General features: G+C 40.9%; 1 protein-coding gene and 1 long non-coding RNA gene across 6 annotated transcripts in view; one reads left to right on the top strand and one right to left on the bottom strand.

Moving 5' to 3' along the window:
- Window positions 1-20473, top strand: part of nek1 (NIMA-related kinase 1) — a 50011-nt gene that overhangs the window by 20815 nt on the left and 8723 nt on the right. For 4 of the 5 annotated variants that reach the window (XM_067382965.1, XM_067382961.1, XM_067382963.1 and 1 more), the window contains 10 exons: window positions 1-183; window positions 266-331; window positions 1329-1569; window positions 2397-2537; window positions 5165-5335; window positions 5435-5650; window positions 5760-5868; window positions 6089-6165; window positions 6391-6596; window positions 20319-20458. In XM_067382965.1, the coding sequence (XP_067239066.1) occupies window positions 1-183; window positions 266-331; window positions 1329-1569; window positions 2397-2537; window positions 5165-5335; window positions 5435-5650; window positions 5760-5868; window positions 6089-6165; window positions 6391-6596; window positions 20319-20458 (1550 nt within the window). The remainder of the gene's footprint in view (window positions 184-265; window positions 332-1328; window positions 1570-2396; window positions 2538-5164; window positions 5336-5434; window positions 5651-5759; window positions 5869-6088; window positions 6166-6390; window positions 6597-20318; window positions 20459-20473) is intronic. The other variant, XM_067382962.1, reaches the window with a different exon arrangement.
- Window positions 79-20473, bottom strand: part of LOC137018361 (uncharacterized) — a 20511-nt gene continuing 116 nt past the window's right edge. Inside the window, exons 2-3 of the long non-coding RNA XR_010894903.1 lie at window positions 20341-20420; window positions 79-219 (exon numbers count right to left, since the gene is read on the bottom strand). This is a non-coding gene — a long non-coding RNA (uncharacterized lncRNA). The remainder of the gene's footprint in view (window positions 220-20340; window positions 20421-20473) is intronic.

Consider the following 20473-nt stretch of genomic DNA (forward strand, 5'->3'; position numbering starts at 1 on the left):
CAGCTTGTTGCACGGGGAGTGAAGGTTGCTGTCGGAGCCGTAGGTGGAGCTACACCTCCAGCAGCACCCCCTGCTCAGCCACCTGATTCCACCCCTCAGGAAGTTCCTTCCAAAGCCACACCCTCCTCTAGACCCACCACTCCTGTTATCTCCATGACTGCTGCTCTGAAGGATGTGGGCGCGGTTAGTCATCCATCACACTTCTTCTTCTTTTATTTGCTAGAACAGACCATCTCAAGGTTATATGTCTTTTCTCTTTTGGTAGATTTCATCAGGGCAGAGTTCTCCTATGAAAGAGGACTCCCTTAAACCAGAAACATCAAGTGTACAGGTGGGAAATGCATAATTGGATGTGAGAAAGACTATTAATAAGGGATGTATCAAAATCTCATGATATGATAATACCTCAATATAAAGTCCACAATACGATATTTATTGCGATTTATATAAAAAAAAGACAAATGAAGAAAAAAGTGCTGTAAGTGTTAAACAATGATTTAATGTTAAAATGATGAACAAATTAACCATGTCATATCCTGTCCTCTTTTCTTTATCCTCTAATCATAACTGTTGCTTAGAGCTATGAGGTATAGTAGTATGAGATGAGTTAAATGACCTCAAACTCCCTTTTATATAATAAAATAATTGCACCAGCTGGGCAATATCTATTTTTTTCAGGTAACATCTATTTTTTTTATCTAACATTCTCAAGAGTTGTATTTGTTAACATTAGTTAATGTACTGTGAAGTAAAATGAACAAACTATGAACAGCTATATTTTTATTAACTAACATTAACAAAGATTAACAAATACAGTAACAAATGTATTGCTCATGGTTAGTTCATGTTAGTTAACACATTATCTAATGATAACAAAAGAACCTTATTGTAAAGTGTTACCACAAATTCAACACAGATAAGATGCTTGAACACACATGCAAGATCCAGACTGGTGAAACAATATTTGGATTGAACAGTAGTTGAACTCACTCACTCACTCTCACTCACTCTCACTCTCTTATCTGTATACGAGTACAGCTGTACAATTCGCCCACCCATCACACCAGAACCGTTTTCGGAACCATGCTGAAAAAAAATACACTTTTTGCCCGGAAGACGTATTGTTTCATACAGTCATGTGACCACGATAATATCGAGACACTATTGATAATACAGTTACATCCCTACTATTAACACGAGAGAGCAGTTTACTGAATAATTGTCAACCAATAATTTTACTTTAACTTAGATTTTTATATATAGATTATTTGTATTAATTATTGTTTTTTGGTTTGTTTGTTTTTTTTTGTTGTTGTTTTTTTTTAAAGAGTGACAAGAAGGAAATTCTACGCAGACTCAATCAGAAGGTACAGACCACTGAGGACGATGTTGAGAAAGATCCAACATCTTGCAGCGGTGCACCATGCCCCACTCCTCAACCAATCCAGCCTTCAATCACAGAGGAAAGGCCACCCACAGCTGGTGATAGAAAAAAATGGGAACCTGTAGCTCCACCCTTACTGTCTGTAGCTGAGCAAACTCTGGAGGAGACCTGTGCAACTCTGGCAGGTATAAACACAACAGTCTCATCAATATGTTTTTTATTATTATGGCTGTAAAACACATGTATAATTACATTTGTTTATAGTGTAATTGTAGGTTGTTGTTTTTTTTTTAGTTTTTTTTTTTTAGAAAGACTTTATAAGACATATGCACAAATAAAATTAATACTGTATGTCCATACAGAACAATCCCATACAATCTCAAAATAATTAATGCATTTTTTTACCTAATTAAACAGGCTGAGGCACACATTTACATTTTACTTAAAATTTTATTTACTCATGTAAAGTTTAAAATGCTCAAGAGTGCTCAATAAGTATTTTGTTTAGTATATGTTGTGAAATTGGTTTATGTACCAATATATCAACATACATATGAATGTTTGAATAAATTAGAGATCGAACTGAATGAATTAGAGATCGAATGATATTGGAATTTGTACTTTAATTAAACCATTGCTTTTTGAAGTTTAATAATCATGTTAGGTCATTTTGCAATTTTAGTTTTTCCCTAGCCAAATTTAACTTCTCACAACGATAAGCTTTTATGATATTTAAGACTTTTTTTTTTTTTCGTTCTTTTTTGTATGATTACTAAAGACCAGTCAGAACAGGCACAGTTTTAATAGCTTTTCATATCCAAAATTCATATCCTTTAAAACTGTGCTTCCCAAGCCTGTCCTGGATGACCCCCAGCACTGCACATTTTGGATGTCTCTCTCATCTAACACACCTCATTCAACTCATTAGCTCATTAGTAGAGATTTGCCGACCCCTACTCTAGAGATTAATTTTATATAAGAACCATTTTTCCTCTCTGTTGTTCCATCTCAGTTTCTCAGGCGACATCTCCAGAGACAAGTGCTCCGTTTAGTGGAGACCGAAAGAAATGGCAGACTGATGGTGCACCTCTTCTGTCTGTGGCTCAGCAGACATTGGAAGAAACCAGCCTTTCAACAGCAGGTCAACTAGCAGGTAAACTTACTCATCCTGAGATTCTGTAGTTTTTACAGATTCTGTAGTTTTCGTCAGAAGCCATATCACCCTGTAGCCTAAGACTGGTTGCCCACTGAAGCTAAGCAGGACTGAGCCTGGTCAGTACCTGTTCGAGAGACCTCCTGTGAAAACTACACTGCGTTTCAAATTATTATGCAAGTGACATATCAAAGATTTCAGTACAATAAACATACAGATTTTAGTTTTTCTACATTTTCTAAATGTTTGTTTATTTATCCATGTCTTTTTAGATAACTGGTATCAATCTCAGACAAAATCATTTGCCAGATCTATAGAAACCCTACTTAGAGGTTGTTCCACATTATTAAGCAAGTCACAGTTCTCAAGCAATATGGGGAGGAAGAAAGATCTTTCTGAAGATAAAAAGCATGAAATGGTGCAATGTTGTGAAAAAGGCATGAAAACAACTAATATTTTGTGAAAACTGAATGAAGATTATCAAATTATCATAAGATTTGTGAGTGATTTAGAGCACAACAGAACTCAGTCAGATAAAGGCTTATTAATGAAAGCCATAGACCTGGCAAATTATTTTGTCTGAGATTGATACCAGTTATCTAAAAAGATACAGATAAATAAACAAACAAACATTTTCTTAGAAAAACTAAAATCTGAATGTTTATTGTACTGAAATCTTACTGATATGTCATTCGCATAATAATTTGGAACGCGGTGTAGGTTGCTGCTGGAAGAGGTGTTAGTAGGTTCAGCAGATGGTTCTTACCCTGTGGTCTCTGTGGGTTCTAACGCCCCAGTATAGTGATGGGGACACTATACTGTCAAAAAGCACCGTCCTTTGGATAAGACATTAAACCTAGATCTTGACTCTCTGTGGTCATTAAAAATCCCAAATTTGCCCATTGGCCTCTGTCTAGGGCTGCATGATTTATCGCAATTAGGGGCTGTTCACATGTCGCGTCTAAAAACGTGTGTAAAGTGCGGCCGTGCCACTTTCTCCTTCTTTCCAAAGTGCTTGTGCTCCCTTGGCCGCGCACCTACATTTGAAATGACGAACTTGCACTAGCAAAAGTTGCGATATGTAAACAGACCCTTAAACCTCACGCGATTTGGCAAAGGCTGCAATTATTTTATGCGCAGCTTGTCAGAGCTGTACGGCTCTGTGATCAGTAGTAAATGCTTTTCCCTCTGAAAGCCAGAGGGCGCTCTAGTGCACAAACTCCAAATATACCCTGCCACAGAGGTAGATAATGCGTGTCATTCCAGGAAATCCCTATGGACATCATACTATCGCTGTAGCTGAATAAACAGATTGAAACGCTTTGATTGATGAAGGCTTTGAACATGACTAATAAACACATGACTGCCTTATTCTGAGTAAGAAGCCACATCATCTCTCAGAAAGATGCTGTCATTGTGAAGTGAGTTTGGTGTAAAAACATGTAATTAAATGTTGTCTTTTGTTGGACAAGATGTTAATAAATGCTTCTCATGTCTGGAAAGATGCTTGACGTGTACATTATAAGTGACTCAAACTCGCAGTGCTTTCAGATGGAATAATATTTGGAGCCATACTTCATTGACAAGCTGCGCATAAAAAAATAATTCAATGTTATTTTTCGAATCATGCGATAAATCATGCATCCCTACCTCTTTCCATCAACATGGCCTCCTAATCATCCCAATACATACTGATTGGCTTCATCACTCTGTCTCCTCTCCACCAATTAGCTGATGTGTGGTGGGTGTTCTGGTGCAATATGGCTGCCGTTGCATCATCCAAATGGATGCTGCACATTGGTGGTGGTTGAGGAGATTCCCCCATTTCATATGTAAAGCGCTTCGAGTGGTTAGAAAAGCTCTATATAAATGTAATGAATTATAATTATTATTATTATTATTATTATTACAGCTGAACTATTTGAAAAATAATTATCAAATTGTTATTTAGTATTTGCTGAAATATAGAACAGTGGTGAAAAACAAATTATGAAAGTCAACTTCTTAGCCAACTTAGAAAATGTGGTCTGCAGCACAAGTTGCAGAGACTCACAGATACACACCTGACAAGTGACTGAGTTTATTATAGCACTTTGCATGTGCATGACTCTAATGAGAAGCAAATGTACTGACAAGAATCAAAATACTGCAGCACTTGGATTCATCTGAACGCACATGCCATCAGTTCTCATTACATTAGCATCACATATTCATAATGCCATCCAATGTATTCAGTTATAAATACAAAATTTTGATGAGCTTCAGTGGGAAATTGGTAGCTACAGCAGGCTATGGTGCAATTTGAATAATTTGAAAAGTGTTTTTGCAAGTCGACTAGATGCGGAGTAAGACTAGTCATTTATGTGTACACACCCCTAGTATTTCCAGAGTGAATAGATTATGTACTGGTGTGTGTTTTGTTTTGTAACCATGGAGGGTGCGTTGCAGTACAGTGCATGCACTGGGACTCCAGCCACTCTATAGCAACTGGCTTAATAACAAACAATTTTCTAGCTCTGTAGTCTTCTTTCTCTGGAAAGCCAAAAATCATGTGTTTTGTTGTTGTATATTGTAAAATAGGGGTCTTATTTATATGCAGTGAAATCTATTTTTCTTACTTATTTCAGAGAAAACAGCCGGTGAAGTCATTTGCATGGATGCTTGGCAGGGGGAGGGGCTAAGGAAGGCTTGGGCGCAGAGTCCAGACTCAGAGGTTCTGAAGGTGTTGGAAGAGGCAGAGCTCCAGTCCTTTACTCAGAAACTAGATCCTGCCAGCACCTGTGACCACACACTGACTGGTGAGTCTTTGATAAGATAGTTTTTTTGCCTGTGTGACGTGTTCAGTCTTACTGACAATAGCTTCCTCTTAATCCTGTTATTCTGTGTCTTTTTATCAGAAAGCCTTAATCCCATTGAAGAGTCGTCAGATGCCACTAATGAAGCCATACAAGTGCCTCTCCCTCAACAATGCCAGCCTGCCAGTGGCCATACCAAACAAGAAGTGACATGTCAGGAGACAGTGCCAATCATAGCAGAGGTTAAAAGTCAGGAACTAATCCCCCAAACACCAGAGGAGATACAAAAGACTCAATTTGGAGAAAGCGAGGCAGAGGGTGAGAATACTACACTGAATATGACTGCGTTAGACTTGGCTACATAGCCAATTTTCCGAGCTTGCATATAATGTTTTTGTAATAAAATCACTTTTCTCTGTCCTTCCAGTGGTGGATGATATGGAGTCAGTAGTTCTGGATGAAGCCACACAGAAAAGCTCACAACAGCCCCCAACAGAAGTAATACAGGCATGGACAAAAGACACTCCAGTTTCTCTGTAAGCACTTTTTTCTGAAATGAAATCTTATAGTAACAGCACACAGGTTTGGAACATGCACTACCATTAAAAAGTTTGGGGTTGTTTTTTTTTTGTTTTTTTTAAATGTTTCTTTTGCTCATTTGATCAAAAATAGAGTTAAAATAATAATATTGTGTCTGAGTTGATAGCCCTTTAATTCCTTTAATCATTGATTTTTTTTCTTCCATTTTTATGTTAGGCCAGCAGAGGGCAGAGTAATACAAGCAGAATCCACAGAGATACCGCAAAGAGAGGAGAAACATCCTGAACCTGCAGGTAGTCTCAAGTGTAATGCTAAGACACCTTATCTCCCTCTCACAGAAGCATGTCTCATTATGAACCATATCAAAGAGCTCCAGGCTTCCACTTTACACACTTCATTTGCCTTTTAACAATGTTAATCCTCAGAAGCTTTAAGAAGGCCAGTTTAAATGTAGCTCCACTGTCAAAAAAAGCAAAATAAAGTTTTTGTGTTGACCTCTTTCTTTCTTTTTCCAATAGATGAGTCTCTGTTTGTGAAGCTAAGCAGTAGTCCAGCTCACAGACGTACAGTAGCATTGGCCATCCTCTCTGCCCAATCCTCATTGGAGGACTCTTCCTCCGTTGCCTCGCGTTCCCGCTCTGTCTCTCCACTGCGTTCCCACCGCCATGATGACGCACTCCTCATCGGCCTTTCCACTGGCCTCTTTGATGCAAACAACCCAAAGGTGAGCATCGCAATTGGAACCCCACTGTACTTAGTGTGGGTCTCAGTGTGTTACATTCGTCATACAATCCTATCTATTTTCTTTCTCTTTCAAGTTAGTTCAAACCAGCTCAAAATATCAAACATGTTTGATATCCTCCGACTGAATGGAATTATAATCTTAAACCAAAAAACAGAGTCTGTGCCAATCATACACTACGTGATTTTTCTGTGAAATCTGCCAACTTTGACTGCCCAAAATCTGTAGACAGGCTTTGACTTTTGGCAAATAGCATCAACATGTTCAGACTTCAAATTGGTGCAAAAATCCAGGCAAAAGTTGTGTAGTGTACAGATTTGTTGGTGAGACTCTGTGAGAAACAGATGTACTGACCACAGATTTCTGGAGGTAATGTACATTTTCAGGAGTATAGTTAGAAGGGTGCAGATGCGGTGACTTTTCTGTGGGCAAGCCTCAGTGCCTTGAACTTGATGAGGGCAGCAACTGGCTGCCAGTGGAGTGAGACAAAGAGAGGCGTAATGTCCACTCTCTTGGGTTCACTGAAGACCAAATGTGCCGCTGTATGCTGGATCATTTGGAGAGGTTTAAATGCACATGCATGAAGGCTAGCTAAAAGCATTACAGTACAGTCTAGAAATGGTATGCCTGGACAAGGAGTTCTCAAACACATCATAGAGTAGACAGGAGGATTTGGTGGCTAACAGTGTAGAATCCTGCAGACAAGTCCAGCCAAAGGAAGACAGACCATCTTGAGCTCCTACCAGCCACAGGGCTTCAGTGACAGATAGCAGGCCTGTGAATGTCAGCTCTTAAAACTTGACTGATTACATTCTAGCAAGTTGTTCTGTGAGAGGAAAGAAGAAACTTGAACAGGAGGAGAGAGGCCAGAGGGTTACCCAAGCCTTTTTTCGATGTGTTGAGCAAGTGCCAGAGCCGAGTGATGTAAAAATCACAATTTTAAAATCACATATGATCTTGTAGAAAAAGGGAGGGAATAGGGCTAAGGTAGGATGGTTCAAGAAAAATTATAGACCTTAGCCTGGAGAGTGGAGCATTGTGGGTGGGTTGTTGTTGTTTATGAATTAGTGGTGTTAAGAACTGACTGAACTGGTGTGACATCAGAAATACCAGATGATAAATCAGAAAGGCCTGTAAGAATTTTCAAAGAACTATTTTCTATCGATCTTTTTTTTTTTTTTTTTTTTTTTTTTTGCAGTTTGTAGTATTTTTGGCACTTCAACTGCTTTATTTCAGTTAGTTGACATGGCAATAAGTTTAAGTTTTTCATGTAATATTTATATTTTATTTTACATCAGTTTTGTTTTAATTACAGTAAGCTATTTTGGGAACACTACAAAAAGGTTCAATTTGTTAACATTAGTTAACTACATAAGCTAACATTAAGTAACAATAAAAAAGTCTTTTAAAATATTTATATTAATTTTAGAACCAAATCACAATGTGTCTAAACAGAGCAGAACATCATATTACACTGAGCTAACAATGAGCAGTTGTATTTTATGAAGTAACAATGACAAATACTGTTACAAATGTATTGTTCATTGTTAGTCAATGTTAGTTAATACATTAATGATTGTTATCTAACAGGACCTTATTGTAAAGTGTTACCACAATTTTTACTAGTTTTAGTTTACAATAACAACACTGCAAAGTACTGTGAAGAAATATAGGGGTGTGTGTTTGTCTTAATTGAAAGATATGAGACTACTATAGAGCATGGTAATGGAGGACCCCACTGCTGCCATTCATCACACTGATTAGAGCAGAATCTCTTATACTAGACAAGGCGAGAGAGGAAGAGAGCTCTGGAGAAAGAGTATGAGGAAGAAAGAGATGACACCATAGCAGGAGAAACGGATGGCAGTCTTCGACAATGCATAGCACTTAGCACAGAATGATAGAGGAGCTCAGATTTGTATCTCATAGAGTTTTTGTTTGGGATGATTAGTTTTCCACAGACTGAAATTTGTGTTTGTGTGCACATAATGGTGTGTGCATGCAGGGATAGGCATATGGATGAGTGTGGATGTGCCTCGGGGCATATCTGTGCTGGAAGGACTGCTGAATGTGTGTGTGTTTGAGCTCCTGAGTGGAGCGTTATTAATGCGATTCTTCCACATCCTTGATGTGCCAGTAAACCAAAAGGACTTTGCGCTGGCCTGTGTACTTTTTTCGCCCACCCCACAGGCGCACATACACAAATGCTTTTCTTTGCCCTCACAAAAGCACATTAACATTCACACCCACGCCCACACTTTCGCAAACACGCACGGACATTTGGCCTTTTGGCTTGCTTGCACCCAACCCTCTGGACAACTGGACAGGCAGATCACACACACACACACACACACACACACACACACACACACACTAAATGCCGTCTTTCTCAGTACAGGCTGTCAGTCTGTTTAATCAGTAATTTAGCACTCCTCTCCAAGTGCGAGAACACAGTGCATCTCTGTACTGACGACTGTACTGACTGCGCCGATATTAAAGCCCTCCTCTGCTCTGTGGAGGCAATTTCAAGTCCCTGCTGAGTGTTAAATAGCTAAGTTGTCCTGTGCACAATTCAGATTGAACAAACTGCAGCTTAGAGACCTGCTTATGTTTTGTTTTTTTTGTTCTAATTCAAGTTAATTAACCATATTTTATACATTTGTAGTCCACTTACAATGTTGGTTTGTTGCACCAAAAGCAGTTAAAAAACATTTTCCACCTATGTCCGTCCCTTACACAGTAAAAGGATGCTCAATACCGATTATTTATAATGATATCTGCTGATACAGATAGTTTGATTTTCTTAAGGGAAAAAAAAATCTCTCCCAACTAATGCTGTAAACCAGTGGTTCTCAAACTTTTTTCCCAGTGGGCCGCACAATGGTCCAAATGAAAGTCTCACGGTCCGCATATAATTTACATATGACGTCACCAATACAAACCAATCAGATTTGTTGCACACAATAAATAACAAATAAAAACTAACTTACTGACATTAGCTTTACAATAATTATCAGTAATGCTCAATGAACACACAAACTGTATACATCACTTTAAGTTGCTATTTAATTCTGTATGACTTTATGACTTTCTTCAACAGCATCGCAATAGTCACCAAACAATCACATAAATGCCTTAATAGGCAAATGTTACTCAGCTCTTTTTACAAACAACATTGAGCGCATTGTAATTACAATCTCTGACGATATCAAGCATTCTGTCATGTCGCAATCCCTCGCGCAGCATCGGATCCGCGAGCGCACGCAGAGTTGGACTCATTCCAGCCGCGGGTGCGATGATGCGGTTATTTTTACTGATTTAAAATACATCAAACAAACACATCGATTTCAGTCTTTTGAAATTGTAGGTTTTGCTTGTCAAGTAGCCTAGTTTACTACAGAGCAAACAGGAAGGCCGTCCATCTCGCTCAACTGATTCTTCCATTCTTCTTACCTTCGATGCTGACTCTTCTTGTTTGCATGTGTTCCTTCATTGTATGTTCCTCATTTTGTTTTTCTCCTCTAATAACAAATTTGACCATTTTTGACCAGGCTTAAATTTACTAAATTAATGGCTACTGTTTGAATTCTTCCTAAGCGCGCACTTGTGTTTGTTTCGTTAACTGAGTGATTGCGTCATTAGCCTACATTTCCTGATGTCTGAAAATAATAAATGCTCACCAAAATTATTTTATATGACAAATAAAGCATTATAGCTCCTTTATATTTATTTAATTCACTTTAATTTAAATTTTAAAACAAAAATAAATTGTATGCTATAATTTTTTTATGCATTTTTTTTATTGTGATCGGCATATCGCGAGCCGCATTTACATTCGTGACGGGCCGCAGGTTGAGAACAATAGGTTACTTGCGTAACCCCGGTTCTCTGATAGCATTAAGTGAGGTGTCTCACTGTGGGATACGCCCCTTCTGCGTATTCGTCAGAAGCTCTATTACATTACGCCAGCCCCAATTGGCTGGCAGACGTGACGTCGTGTCAGGGAGTGACTTCCCCACCCTTAGTATAAAAGGAGCGACACAACGTCACTAAGACATTCAAAACAAGCACACCTGTTCCTCGCTTCACACAGCAAGGAGGGTGATCTGGTGAGACACCTCACTTAATGCTATCAGAGAACCGGGGTTTCGCAAGTAACCTATTGTTCTCTTTCAAGCATACGTTTCGGTGTCTCACTGTGGGATATCCTAACTCCCGTATTGCCAGATAGCCTGTCTCGAAGTCTCCTGCCGACCACACCACAATCACTGTATCCGTGGCCGAATGGTCATTACTCGTGATTCACGTTCCTACACTCAAAACTGCATGTGCTAAAGTTTGAGCTGTAACGTCCAGTTTATAAAACCTTGCAAATGTATGCGGCGAGGACCAACTCGCCGCTTCACAAATGTCCTGTATCGTGACTCCTTTAAATAGAGCCCACGAAGTTGACATTCCCCTTGTCAGTGTGCGCGTAATCCAGGAGGGGACACAAGACCCTTACTGGAATATGCCAACGAAATCGCTTCTACTATCCAGTGCGATAAACGTTGCTTAGTAATCGGCTTCCCCGTACGAGGTTTCGTCCAAGATACGAAAAGCTGATCGCTCTCCCTGAACCCTCTAGTTCTTTGTGTATAAATGCGTAAAGCACGCACTGGGCACAACGCATTCAACTTTTGCTGTTCTGATGAAGCAAAAGGTGGTGGGTGAAAGGCTCAAGAGGAATGATAGCACCAAGTATTTTGGGCATGAATGCAGGATTGGGCTTCAGAACTACCCCTGCATCACCAGGCATGAACTGCATACACGCTGAGTGCACTGAAAACGCGTGAATCTCGCTTACGCGCTTTGCCAAGGCCAAAGCTAACAGCAGCGCCGTCTTAAATGATAATATCTTGAAATCTACCTTGTCCAGCGGCTCAAATGGGGACATGGAGAGAGCATCAAGCACCAATCCTAAATCCCATGAGGGGGAAAGAGGTTTTGAAACTGGCAAAACGCGGCGCGCGCCCTTCATAAACCTGCACACCAAAGGATTCTGTCCCACTGTTTTATTATCAAAACCAATGTGGCAAGCAGATATAGCGGCCAGAAACACTTTTATGGTTGAAAATGCTTTCCCTTGATCTATCAAATCCTGAAGAAATGATAGAACAACTGCCACTGAACACTGAAAAGGAATTTCGCGTTTGGTTGCGCACCAGCGCTCAAACACGCCCCATCTGCATTCATAAAGAGACCTAGTTGACGAGGCTCTAGCATTTTGTATGGTTCTGATAACGCTGTCAGACAGGCCAGTTGTATTTAAATTGAACCACTCCCGGGCCAGGCCCATAGTGCCGGGCGTTCTGGATGAGGGTGAAAAATCTCCCCTTCTGCTTGTGACAAGAGGTCTCTGTGCAGCGGGAGAGGCCACAGGTCTCCGTAAAGCATATGTATGATCTCCGCTAGCCAATATTTCCCTGGCCACCTCGGAGCTATTAGTATTAGTGTCAATCCCTCCTCCCTCACTCTGTGAAGTGTTTGGGATATCAACGCTATCGGTGGGAACGCGTAAAGGAGAGTGCGAGGCCATTCATGCGCCAGTGCATCTATCCCCAGAGGCGCGCTCTGGTCTTTCAGGGAGAACAACAGAGGACACTGGATCTGTTCGCGTCCCACGACACTGCTCACTGACGCCCTGCCGTATATGCTCCAAATCTGCTCGACCACCTCCCTGTGCAATTTCCACTCCCCGTAGAGGGGATTGCCCCTGGACAGCAGATCCGCACCCTGGTTCATGACACCCTGTACGTGCGTCGCTCTCAAGGATAAAAGATTGGCATTGCCCCATAGAATCAGTTTTGGTGCTAACGTGTGCAAGGGAAGTGATCTGAGACCTCCCTGTCTATGTAGGCCACAACTGTTGTGTTGTCCGTTCTCACGAGAACATGATGCCCCTTCAGAAAGGGGAGAAAATGCTTCAGCGTCAGAAAAACGGCTAGCATTTCCAAATAGTTTATGTGAAAACTGGACAGATGAGGACCCCATCTCCCATTCACTATCCTGCCCTCGTGAATGCCCCCCCAACCGGACAACAACGTGTCCGTTGTTATGACTTTTCTGGCTCGAACCACGCCCATGGGAACCCCCTGAATCAGAAAGTTTGGGTGTCTCCACTGGCGCAATGCCAAGACTGCCTCTGACGTCACTCTCACTCTCCTTCGAGAGTGACGTAGACGCTACCCAGCGCTGAAACTCTCTCATGAACAGTCTGCCTAAGGGAATAACTATCAGGGCTGAGGCCATCAGTCCTAATAGTCTGAGGCATGTGCGAAAGGAAACACTTTTCCCCCTCTGAAAATCTGTCATGCAATGAGTGAATTTTCTTACCCTGTCTTCCGACAGTCGCGCTTTGAACATTACTGAGTTTCGTGACAGCCCCAGATAAGTTATGGACTGCGTGGGGATTAAAACACTTTTTTCGATGTTTAATTTCAATCCCAGTTTCTGTATATGTCCCAGAAGCATAGCTGTGTGTTCTTTCGCTTCTCGCTCTGATCGAGCTATCACCAGCCAATCGTCTATGCAAGTAGCGAGACGAATGCCTTTCTCCCTGAGCGGGGTCAGGGCCGCTTCTGTACATTTTACGAATACCCGTGGGCTGAGAGACAAGCCAAATGGTAAAACCAGATATTCGTATGCCACTCCACGGAAAGCAAACCTCAGGAATTTCCTGTGGGGTGGATATATCTTTATGTGAAAATATGCGTCTTTCAGGTCGATCGACGTAAACCAATCGCCCTGGCGCACTAGTTTCAGGAGTGTAGAATGAGTGAGCATCCTGAACTTGAACTTCCTTAAGTATTTGTTCAGTGCACGCAGATCTAATATGGGACGAAGAGTTTGAGTCCCCTTCTTTGGGACGAGGAAGTATCTCGAGTAAAACCCGCTGTGGCTCTGCTCGGTTGGGACCACTCTTATCGCTTTTTTGTTTAACAGAGAGGAAATTTCCTCCTGAAGAACATGCTTTAAGTCTCCCCGCACCTGAGAATGAATTATCCCTTTGAAATGCAGGGGGGAAGCGGCAAACTGTAGTCTGTAACCGAATTGTATCGTTTTTAATACCCAGCGGGACTGTGTGCATTCTCGCCAACTGTTTATTTGCAGCGTTCTGGTGCCATCGTGTGGCTGAGCGGTGGACGAGTTTGGGGTCTGTGCTGCGCATGCGTGGGGACTTAGCGCTTGGACAGAGTAACTCCCCGAGGTGATGTTGTATTGTGTTCTGTTAATATGTTTTGCAACATTTTTTGGGGAATTGTGTTTTGCAACATATTCTGGGAATACAGTGAAAACTTTATTGAGTTTTGAACATGAAAAGTGCTTGTGACTTGTGGGTTGGTGTGCACCACTGCACCATCTCTCGTCCTTTTCACTGCTGTGCTTCCCCACAGAACATCTGGGAACTTCGAAACTCGTCCCTTGTCGAACGCTGAACATTTGGGGGTCGGGAGCTCGCGAACAGGGGGGCTGTGGGCTCCATTCCCCGGGGAAGACCCCATCAAACTGCCTTCTTCTTCCTCCTCGCTCCCTGAGCGTGGGATTGAGGATGAGGTTGAGGAGCAGGCTGACCCGACTGAGCCGTAGCGGGCGGGAAGCTCTTTCTAGGCCAGGCAGTTCTCTGTTCTGGGACTCCGCTGTGACCCGCTGCATTCACATTCGGTCTCTGTCGCCTTGGAATGCGATAGCTGGGGGGTGGGCGGGCCGTAACTTGAGCGAAGGTCTGCCGAGGTGGCTGAGGGGGTGCAGTCTGCGTCTTCCTAGGCAAACAGAGCTGCAAGGCCTCATCGTCCCTTTTCTTTTTCTCGCATCTCTTTTGCATCAGTGTCAGAGCCGAGCCGAAGATGCCATCTGCGACGACCGGTGCGTCCAGGATGGCTTCTTTTTCCCTGTCCGAGAGATTGGCCAAATTAAGCCAATCTCCTCTCTCTTGAATGACCATTGTGGCCATGGCCTTGCCCGCGGCCTGCACCGCGCATCTCTGAAGACGGAGAGAAAGATCGGTAACTACACAGATCTCCTCCCAGTGCGTCTGACCTGGCGTGGTCGACGCTTCGTCCTGCATTGTTCAGAGCCCTGACAGAGAGAGCGACTGCCCTATAAGCGCGTTCCGTCATGCTCGACTGGAAACGGTCCGCTTTGGATGGCAATGTCGGATTCGCAGCCGCCGTGTGCTTTGGATGCAGATGCGCAGCGACTAATGGCTCCATGGGGGGCATTCAGAGAAGTCCTACTTTCTCCATTCCCTCCACATCGAGAGCAGATCCTCCCTGCACGGGCAATTTGCTGGTGAACGGTTTGTCCTTCCAGGTGATGGCAACCTCCTCCAAGAGCTCAGGAAACACAGGAAGGAGCTGCCGTGCTGCCCGTTTCGCACTCGGCATCCTCTTGCCCTCGTAGCAAGACTTTGCAGTCTCCGCTACCACGGTCGGCCAAGGAATGTTTTGTTTCTCTGCAGCGCGTTTGCACACATCTTGCAGATCAACACTGAGAAGCGGGGTGCCCCGCCCGCGTCTTCCGTGGGTCCCGCCGTGGAGAGGGGTATTACCGAGTTCGCAGGGGGAAGGAAAGGGGAGTCCTCGAAAATCCGATTGTCCCTCTTCCTCGAAATCGAGCGCGTCCTCATCATCATCTGTACTGAGCACGTTGGGCAGAGGGACGCAAACATCGAGCTGTTCACCCCAAGATAAAGCTGCCGTGGTGGGCAGCTCTACAGGAATGGGTACCTGTGGAGTGGTAGCTGGAACAGGGCTAGGTGACATGAGGGGATCCTGGCCTGACAGACTAGCTTGGCGTGCTAGTCTGCAATGAAGGCTCTTCATTGTGAAGCGTGCGCAATGTTCACAGGAACCTGGGTTATCGATCGCCAGTTGAGCATGTTTCAGCCCAAGACATGCAGAGCAGACCCGGTGTGTGTCTTTGCATGAGATTTTGTTCCCGCATGAACAAAGTCGCACAGCATCTCCCTCACTAGCCGGAACAGCCTGCATTGCTGCAGCCATCGTATTAACGAACAATCCTTGCAATCGAAGGAGTCAGGCGAAGGATGCCTTGGTGGCCAGTCGTTCGTCCAGGAGTTCGTAGGCTTCTGGTGTGAAGCGAGAAGAGGTTTTTGAATGTCTTAGTTACGTTGTGTCGCTCCTTTTATACTAAGGGTGGGGAAGCCACTCCCTGACACGACGTCACGTCTGCCAGCCAATTGGGGCTGGCTTAATGTAATAGAGCTTCTGACGAATACGCGGAAGGGGCGTATCCCACAGTGAGACACCGAAAACATATGCTTGAAAGAGAACCACTGCTCCACACCCATTCAAACGCTTGCTGCAGTGAAGTGTCGCATTGCGCGACTCGCGCCCAATTAAACTCACTGGATGTCATGGCAACTGAATCATCGAGGAAAACTTTAAATATCTCGCCTTTGCTTTAATTTCTGACCATCTCCAAAAAGACATAAAACACTAAACAAATGATTCTGGCATGCGTGTATCAAAGTAGGAAATCCAGACTTTTAATCCCTTAACACAATTACTGCTGTTGAAATACGAAATTGAGGCGGTTCCGGATTGAATTCCCTCCGGGTCCGGATACGGACCGGAGTCCGGACTTTGAGAAGTGCTGCTGTAAACTATACAGGGATCCCTCTCATTTGGTACATTACTATAATATTAGAGGTTAAAATTAACAACAAAGCCCAAACTATTATATTCAACTGATTTTTATTTTCAGATATAATAATTAAACAAATAAAAACTAAAATGTTTGTATACAACTCGGTTGCACATAGACACTTGTCTACATGACAAATTTATTCAAACATGCATATATAATAATTAGTAAATAAGCTCCTCGAGTGTTTTTTAATTTTTTTTTTATAGCTAACTAGTGAACTTTGAACATTGGAAAACCTTCCTTAGGTAAATGCAATGTTAAGTGACATTGTTCACAAGCTGTTTTATTGTAGTCTTTCCACGGCGGAAACACTGATTGAGCAATTACATGAGACTTGATATATTTTGGTAAGTTGTATCTTTCAACATGCCTTTTGATGTTCATGCATGTTTCTTTTGTGCTATGATTTGTATTAAATTGGAAGAAAAACTTGAAGACTGGCTCTTGAACTGAAGCACTACAGGCAATCTGTCACGTCACATTTAAAAGCGTCAAAATGCCATTTTATTGTTTGAATTTCATGATAAAATGGACCGAATTTGAAGTAACAGCACAAAGCTCTTTGATTTATTGGATGGGAGGCGCTCAACAAATAATGTTTGGTGTAGGGAAAAACGTGGACCTGGCAACCCTGGCTTGAACTATGGGTGATTCATAGGGTCAGATAGAGCCTGCTTTAATGTCGCTATTTTTTTAACTGTTAATGTGTTATTGTCGCATTAACTTTGACAGCTCTAAATTCAACATGAGACATTTTCTTCACACACAATGGGTCTCATTCATGAAACATGAGCAGAACGAATTTTTGTGTAAATCTTGTGTAAAGTGGTTCTGCCGTAAATTTTCGGATTCATTAAAATGTTCGTATTTTCCAAATGTTAGTTGGTACGAAAGAAATCTACACCTGCTCCCAACCACGCGTAAATAGTGCATTTAACATCCGAACGTTTTGCTCATTAATAAGGCTGCATTTTAATTCACCTTAATAAGGTACATTACACAGCATTTTGAATCAGGAGAAGAGTTTTCGGGAAAGTCTCTTTATGCGCAAATCACTCACATATTTACTCGTATATTTACGAATGTTTCAGGAATGAGACCCAATATGAGCTGCAGTCTGAGACGTTTTCCGCCCCTTTTGATTGACAGGATGCAATTGGCATCGATCATCAGCTGTTTTTAAAAAATTGGCCTATGGTTGATACTGATTATTGGCCCATACATCAGTGCTCTAAAGCTGTGTATTAAATTAATACAATAAGGTATTTACCATTCATTAACTAACAATAAACATTAAGCAATACATTTGTTACAGTATTTATTAATCTCTGTTAACATTAGTTCATAAAAATATAACTGTTCATTGTTAATTCTAATAATATTAAATGCTGTAGAAGTAATCATTGTTAGAACATTAACTAATGTCAACTATGTATCTATCTATCTATCTATCTATCTATCTATCTATCTATAATGTAATTGATCTTATTGAGAACAATTCATCCATATGTTAATTTTTTTTACCTTTTTTTTTTTTAATTAATTAAAATGTCATAACTTGATCTTCCAGTGAAATGATGATAATTTATAATTCTTACCCATTCGTACAATTCTAACTGCAAGCTCGCAATTTCATCTGCATCAACAATTGACGAATTGAAGCAAGTCCCCATTCTAGAAGTTTCATTTGGATGTACGTTACAGTACGGAATAAAGGATCTGTCGCTAGTTCCGTTACATCAAGCGTTCTTTAGGATGTTAACATCATAACATATGTGTTAACACTAGCTATGTGATACTATAAAAACATTGCTCTGTTTGTTTGAATATCCTGACCAGCCTAATGCCATTGGTTAAACCAATGTTGCAAGTTTGGGGTGGGACTATCTGTTTGTAAAACTTTTCTTTAAAAAAAAAAAAAAAAAAAAAAACTTTTGCATTTCATTTTGCAGTTTAGTTGGCATGGGACACTTTTTGTCACTGTGCCTCTAAGACTTCCATGTAAATGCCCTTTTCGCATGTGAAAAAAAAAAAAGAAAAAAAAATGCTTATTTAAGTTTTACTCTTGGGTGCGATATAGTTGGCTCTGCCTCATCCTTCAATGACAACCTCTTTACAAAGCCTGCATTGCATTGTGACAGGTTCACAAAACAATTCACACTGAAATGTGCTGCACAAACTGTGAAGGTCAGACTGAAATGATCAGGGATGTTGTTAAAAATAAACTTCAAAAGCTTGTTTCTAACATTAGGATCCTTCTGTCTGTGCAGGGACACGTGCTACACTACAACATAGTACAACATAATGAATAAACTTTTTGCATCTCCTAGATACAAAATGATATGTTGAATGTGTGCATATTTTACAACCATGAAGACTGCAGAATGAGCCATTTTTGCATCTTATTTTTAATAAACAGTGGACTTGGGGAGGGAGCTTTGCATTTTGAAGTGTTAGAGCAGAGGTGCCCAAACTTTTTACAAAGAAAGGCCAAAAATAAAACTTGATCGAGGTCCATGGGCCGAAAGTAAAAGTTGCATTATATTAAACTTTTATATTAAATTTAAAGTGGTAAACTTTGGTTCCCCTCATTTATGATTTCATAATTTTAAAACATTAAGCAATTTGCTTAACTAATCCAGTTTTATAGTTCAGTGAAACGTTATTGCAGTTTTTAATTCTGTTTTTAGTTACTTTTTAAACACCAACTGGCATTTTAGAAAAATGAAATAAAAAAAGAGGGGGAAAAAAATCATCTTTTTAAGAACATTTAAGAAACTAAATCCCAATCCACGATTCTGAACGGATAACTAAACATAACGTAATTTCCTGAAGGTTCTGACAAAATGTTAATTGCTGTAGAGTATTTAAAAATGTTTAATTACTTTCAATGAATTATTTAAAAAAAAAAAAACTTTTGAAAGAATGATTCAATGACTCACTCATAAAGACTTCACTTGTTTCATTACTGGTTGAATCAGTGTTTTTGAACGAATCTCTTGAAGGAAAGATTCAATGACATTTTGAACATTCATTTTTCGCCACCTGGTGGCATAACAATGTCATTGATTCAAACATTATTTGAAGAGACAAGTTACTTTTAAAAGGTAATTTGCTCTATTTTGATTGCTACCGTAGGCATCCGTGTTCATATGCGAACTATAAAGTACTTCTGTGATAATTTGAATATTTGTAAGACTGAAATAACGATACTGTGTGGTTAAAAAGACTGTGAAGCTGGCAGCGCCACGCACAGATATGAATGTTCTGGTCTTCTTTTGTCAAAGGTTTAATAGAAACAGGAGAATCGTTGTCATTTAGGAATAAGATCGCATGGGTGTTTGAATCGAGATTACAGTCTTTTAAAGATTAATCATGCAGCTCTACAGCACAGTGTAGCTATATTCTCCAAATGCTTTTGCATATACATGTGGATGAAATGAAAAATTAGTTTTTGTTAAAAACTGACGCACATATGATTTTTCATAATTTAACTTTTTAACACAATTTTTGTTTCCTCAATCTCGCATGCTCCGCGTTTGTTGGTGCAGCGGAGACGGCCGCTGTAATAATCGCCATACACATAAACAATTATTAAATTCCGTAATGCACTTTCATTATCAGATTTTTTTCACTCCTAAGCGGTCCTCCTTCAGACTTAGCCTACTTCTTATTGTAGGTTTTGTTTTTGTTTTCTCTCATTCAGTCAGATGGGGCATGTACAATGGGCGCGTTAAACAGCCCTTGGGTTACGTTAAAGTGTTCATAAATGGCAGTTTTGTTTTTTTTTTCTTCTCTTCATGACATCAAATTACATCACGGGCCAACTTTGGCCTGTGGGCCCTAGTTTGGGCATCTCTGTGTTAGTGTGTCTACATAGAAATATTCATGTTCTTTTCAAGCAAAAAACTTTAATGTACTGTTTTCAATTTCTTGTGTGGGTATCTGGTTTGTAATGTTTGAAATCGCTTGTGTGTGTGTGTTTTGTATCAGATGCTGAGGACATGCTCCTTACCAGACCTCGGTAAAGTGTTCAGTGTTGCTACAGAAACTGAAGGTTCCGTCGTTCCTAACAACAACCTGGAGATTGAGGATCTGGAGGATAAAGCGGATGAGCAGTCTGAGCCTGAGGAGTAAGACACACACAA

Source organism: Chanodichthys erythropterus, chromosome 4 (assembly GCF_024489055.1).
Source record: "Chanodichthys erythropterus isolate Z2021 chromosome 4, ASM2448905v1, whole genome shotgun sequence".
In the NCBI taxonomy this organism is placed as follows: Eukaryota; Metazoa; Chordata; class Actinopteri; order Cypriniformes; family Xenocyprididae; genus Chanodichthys; species Chanodichthys erythropterus.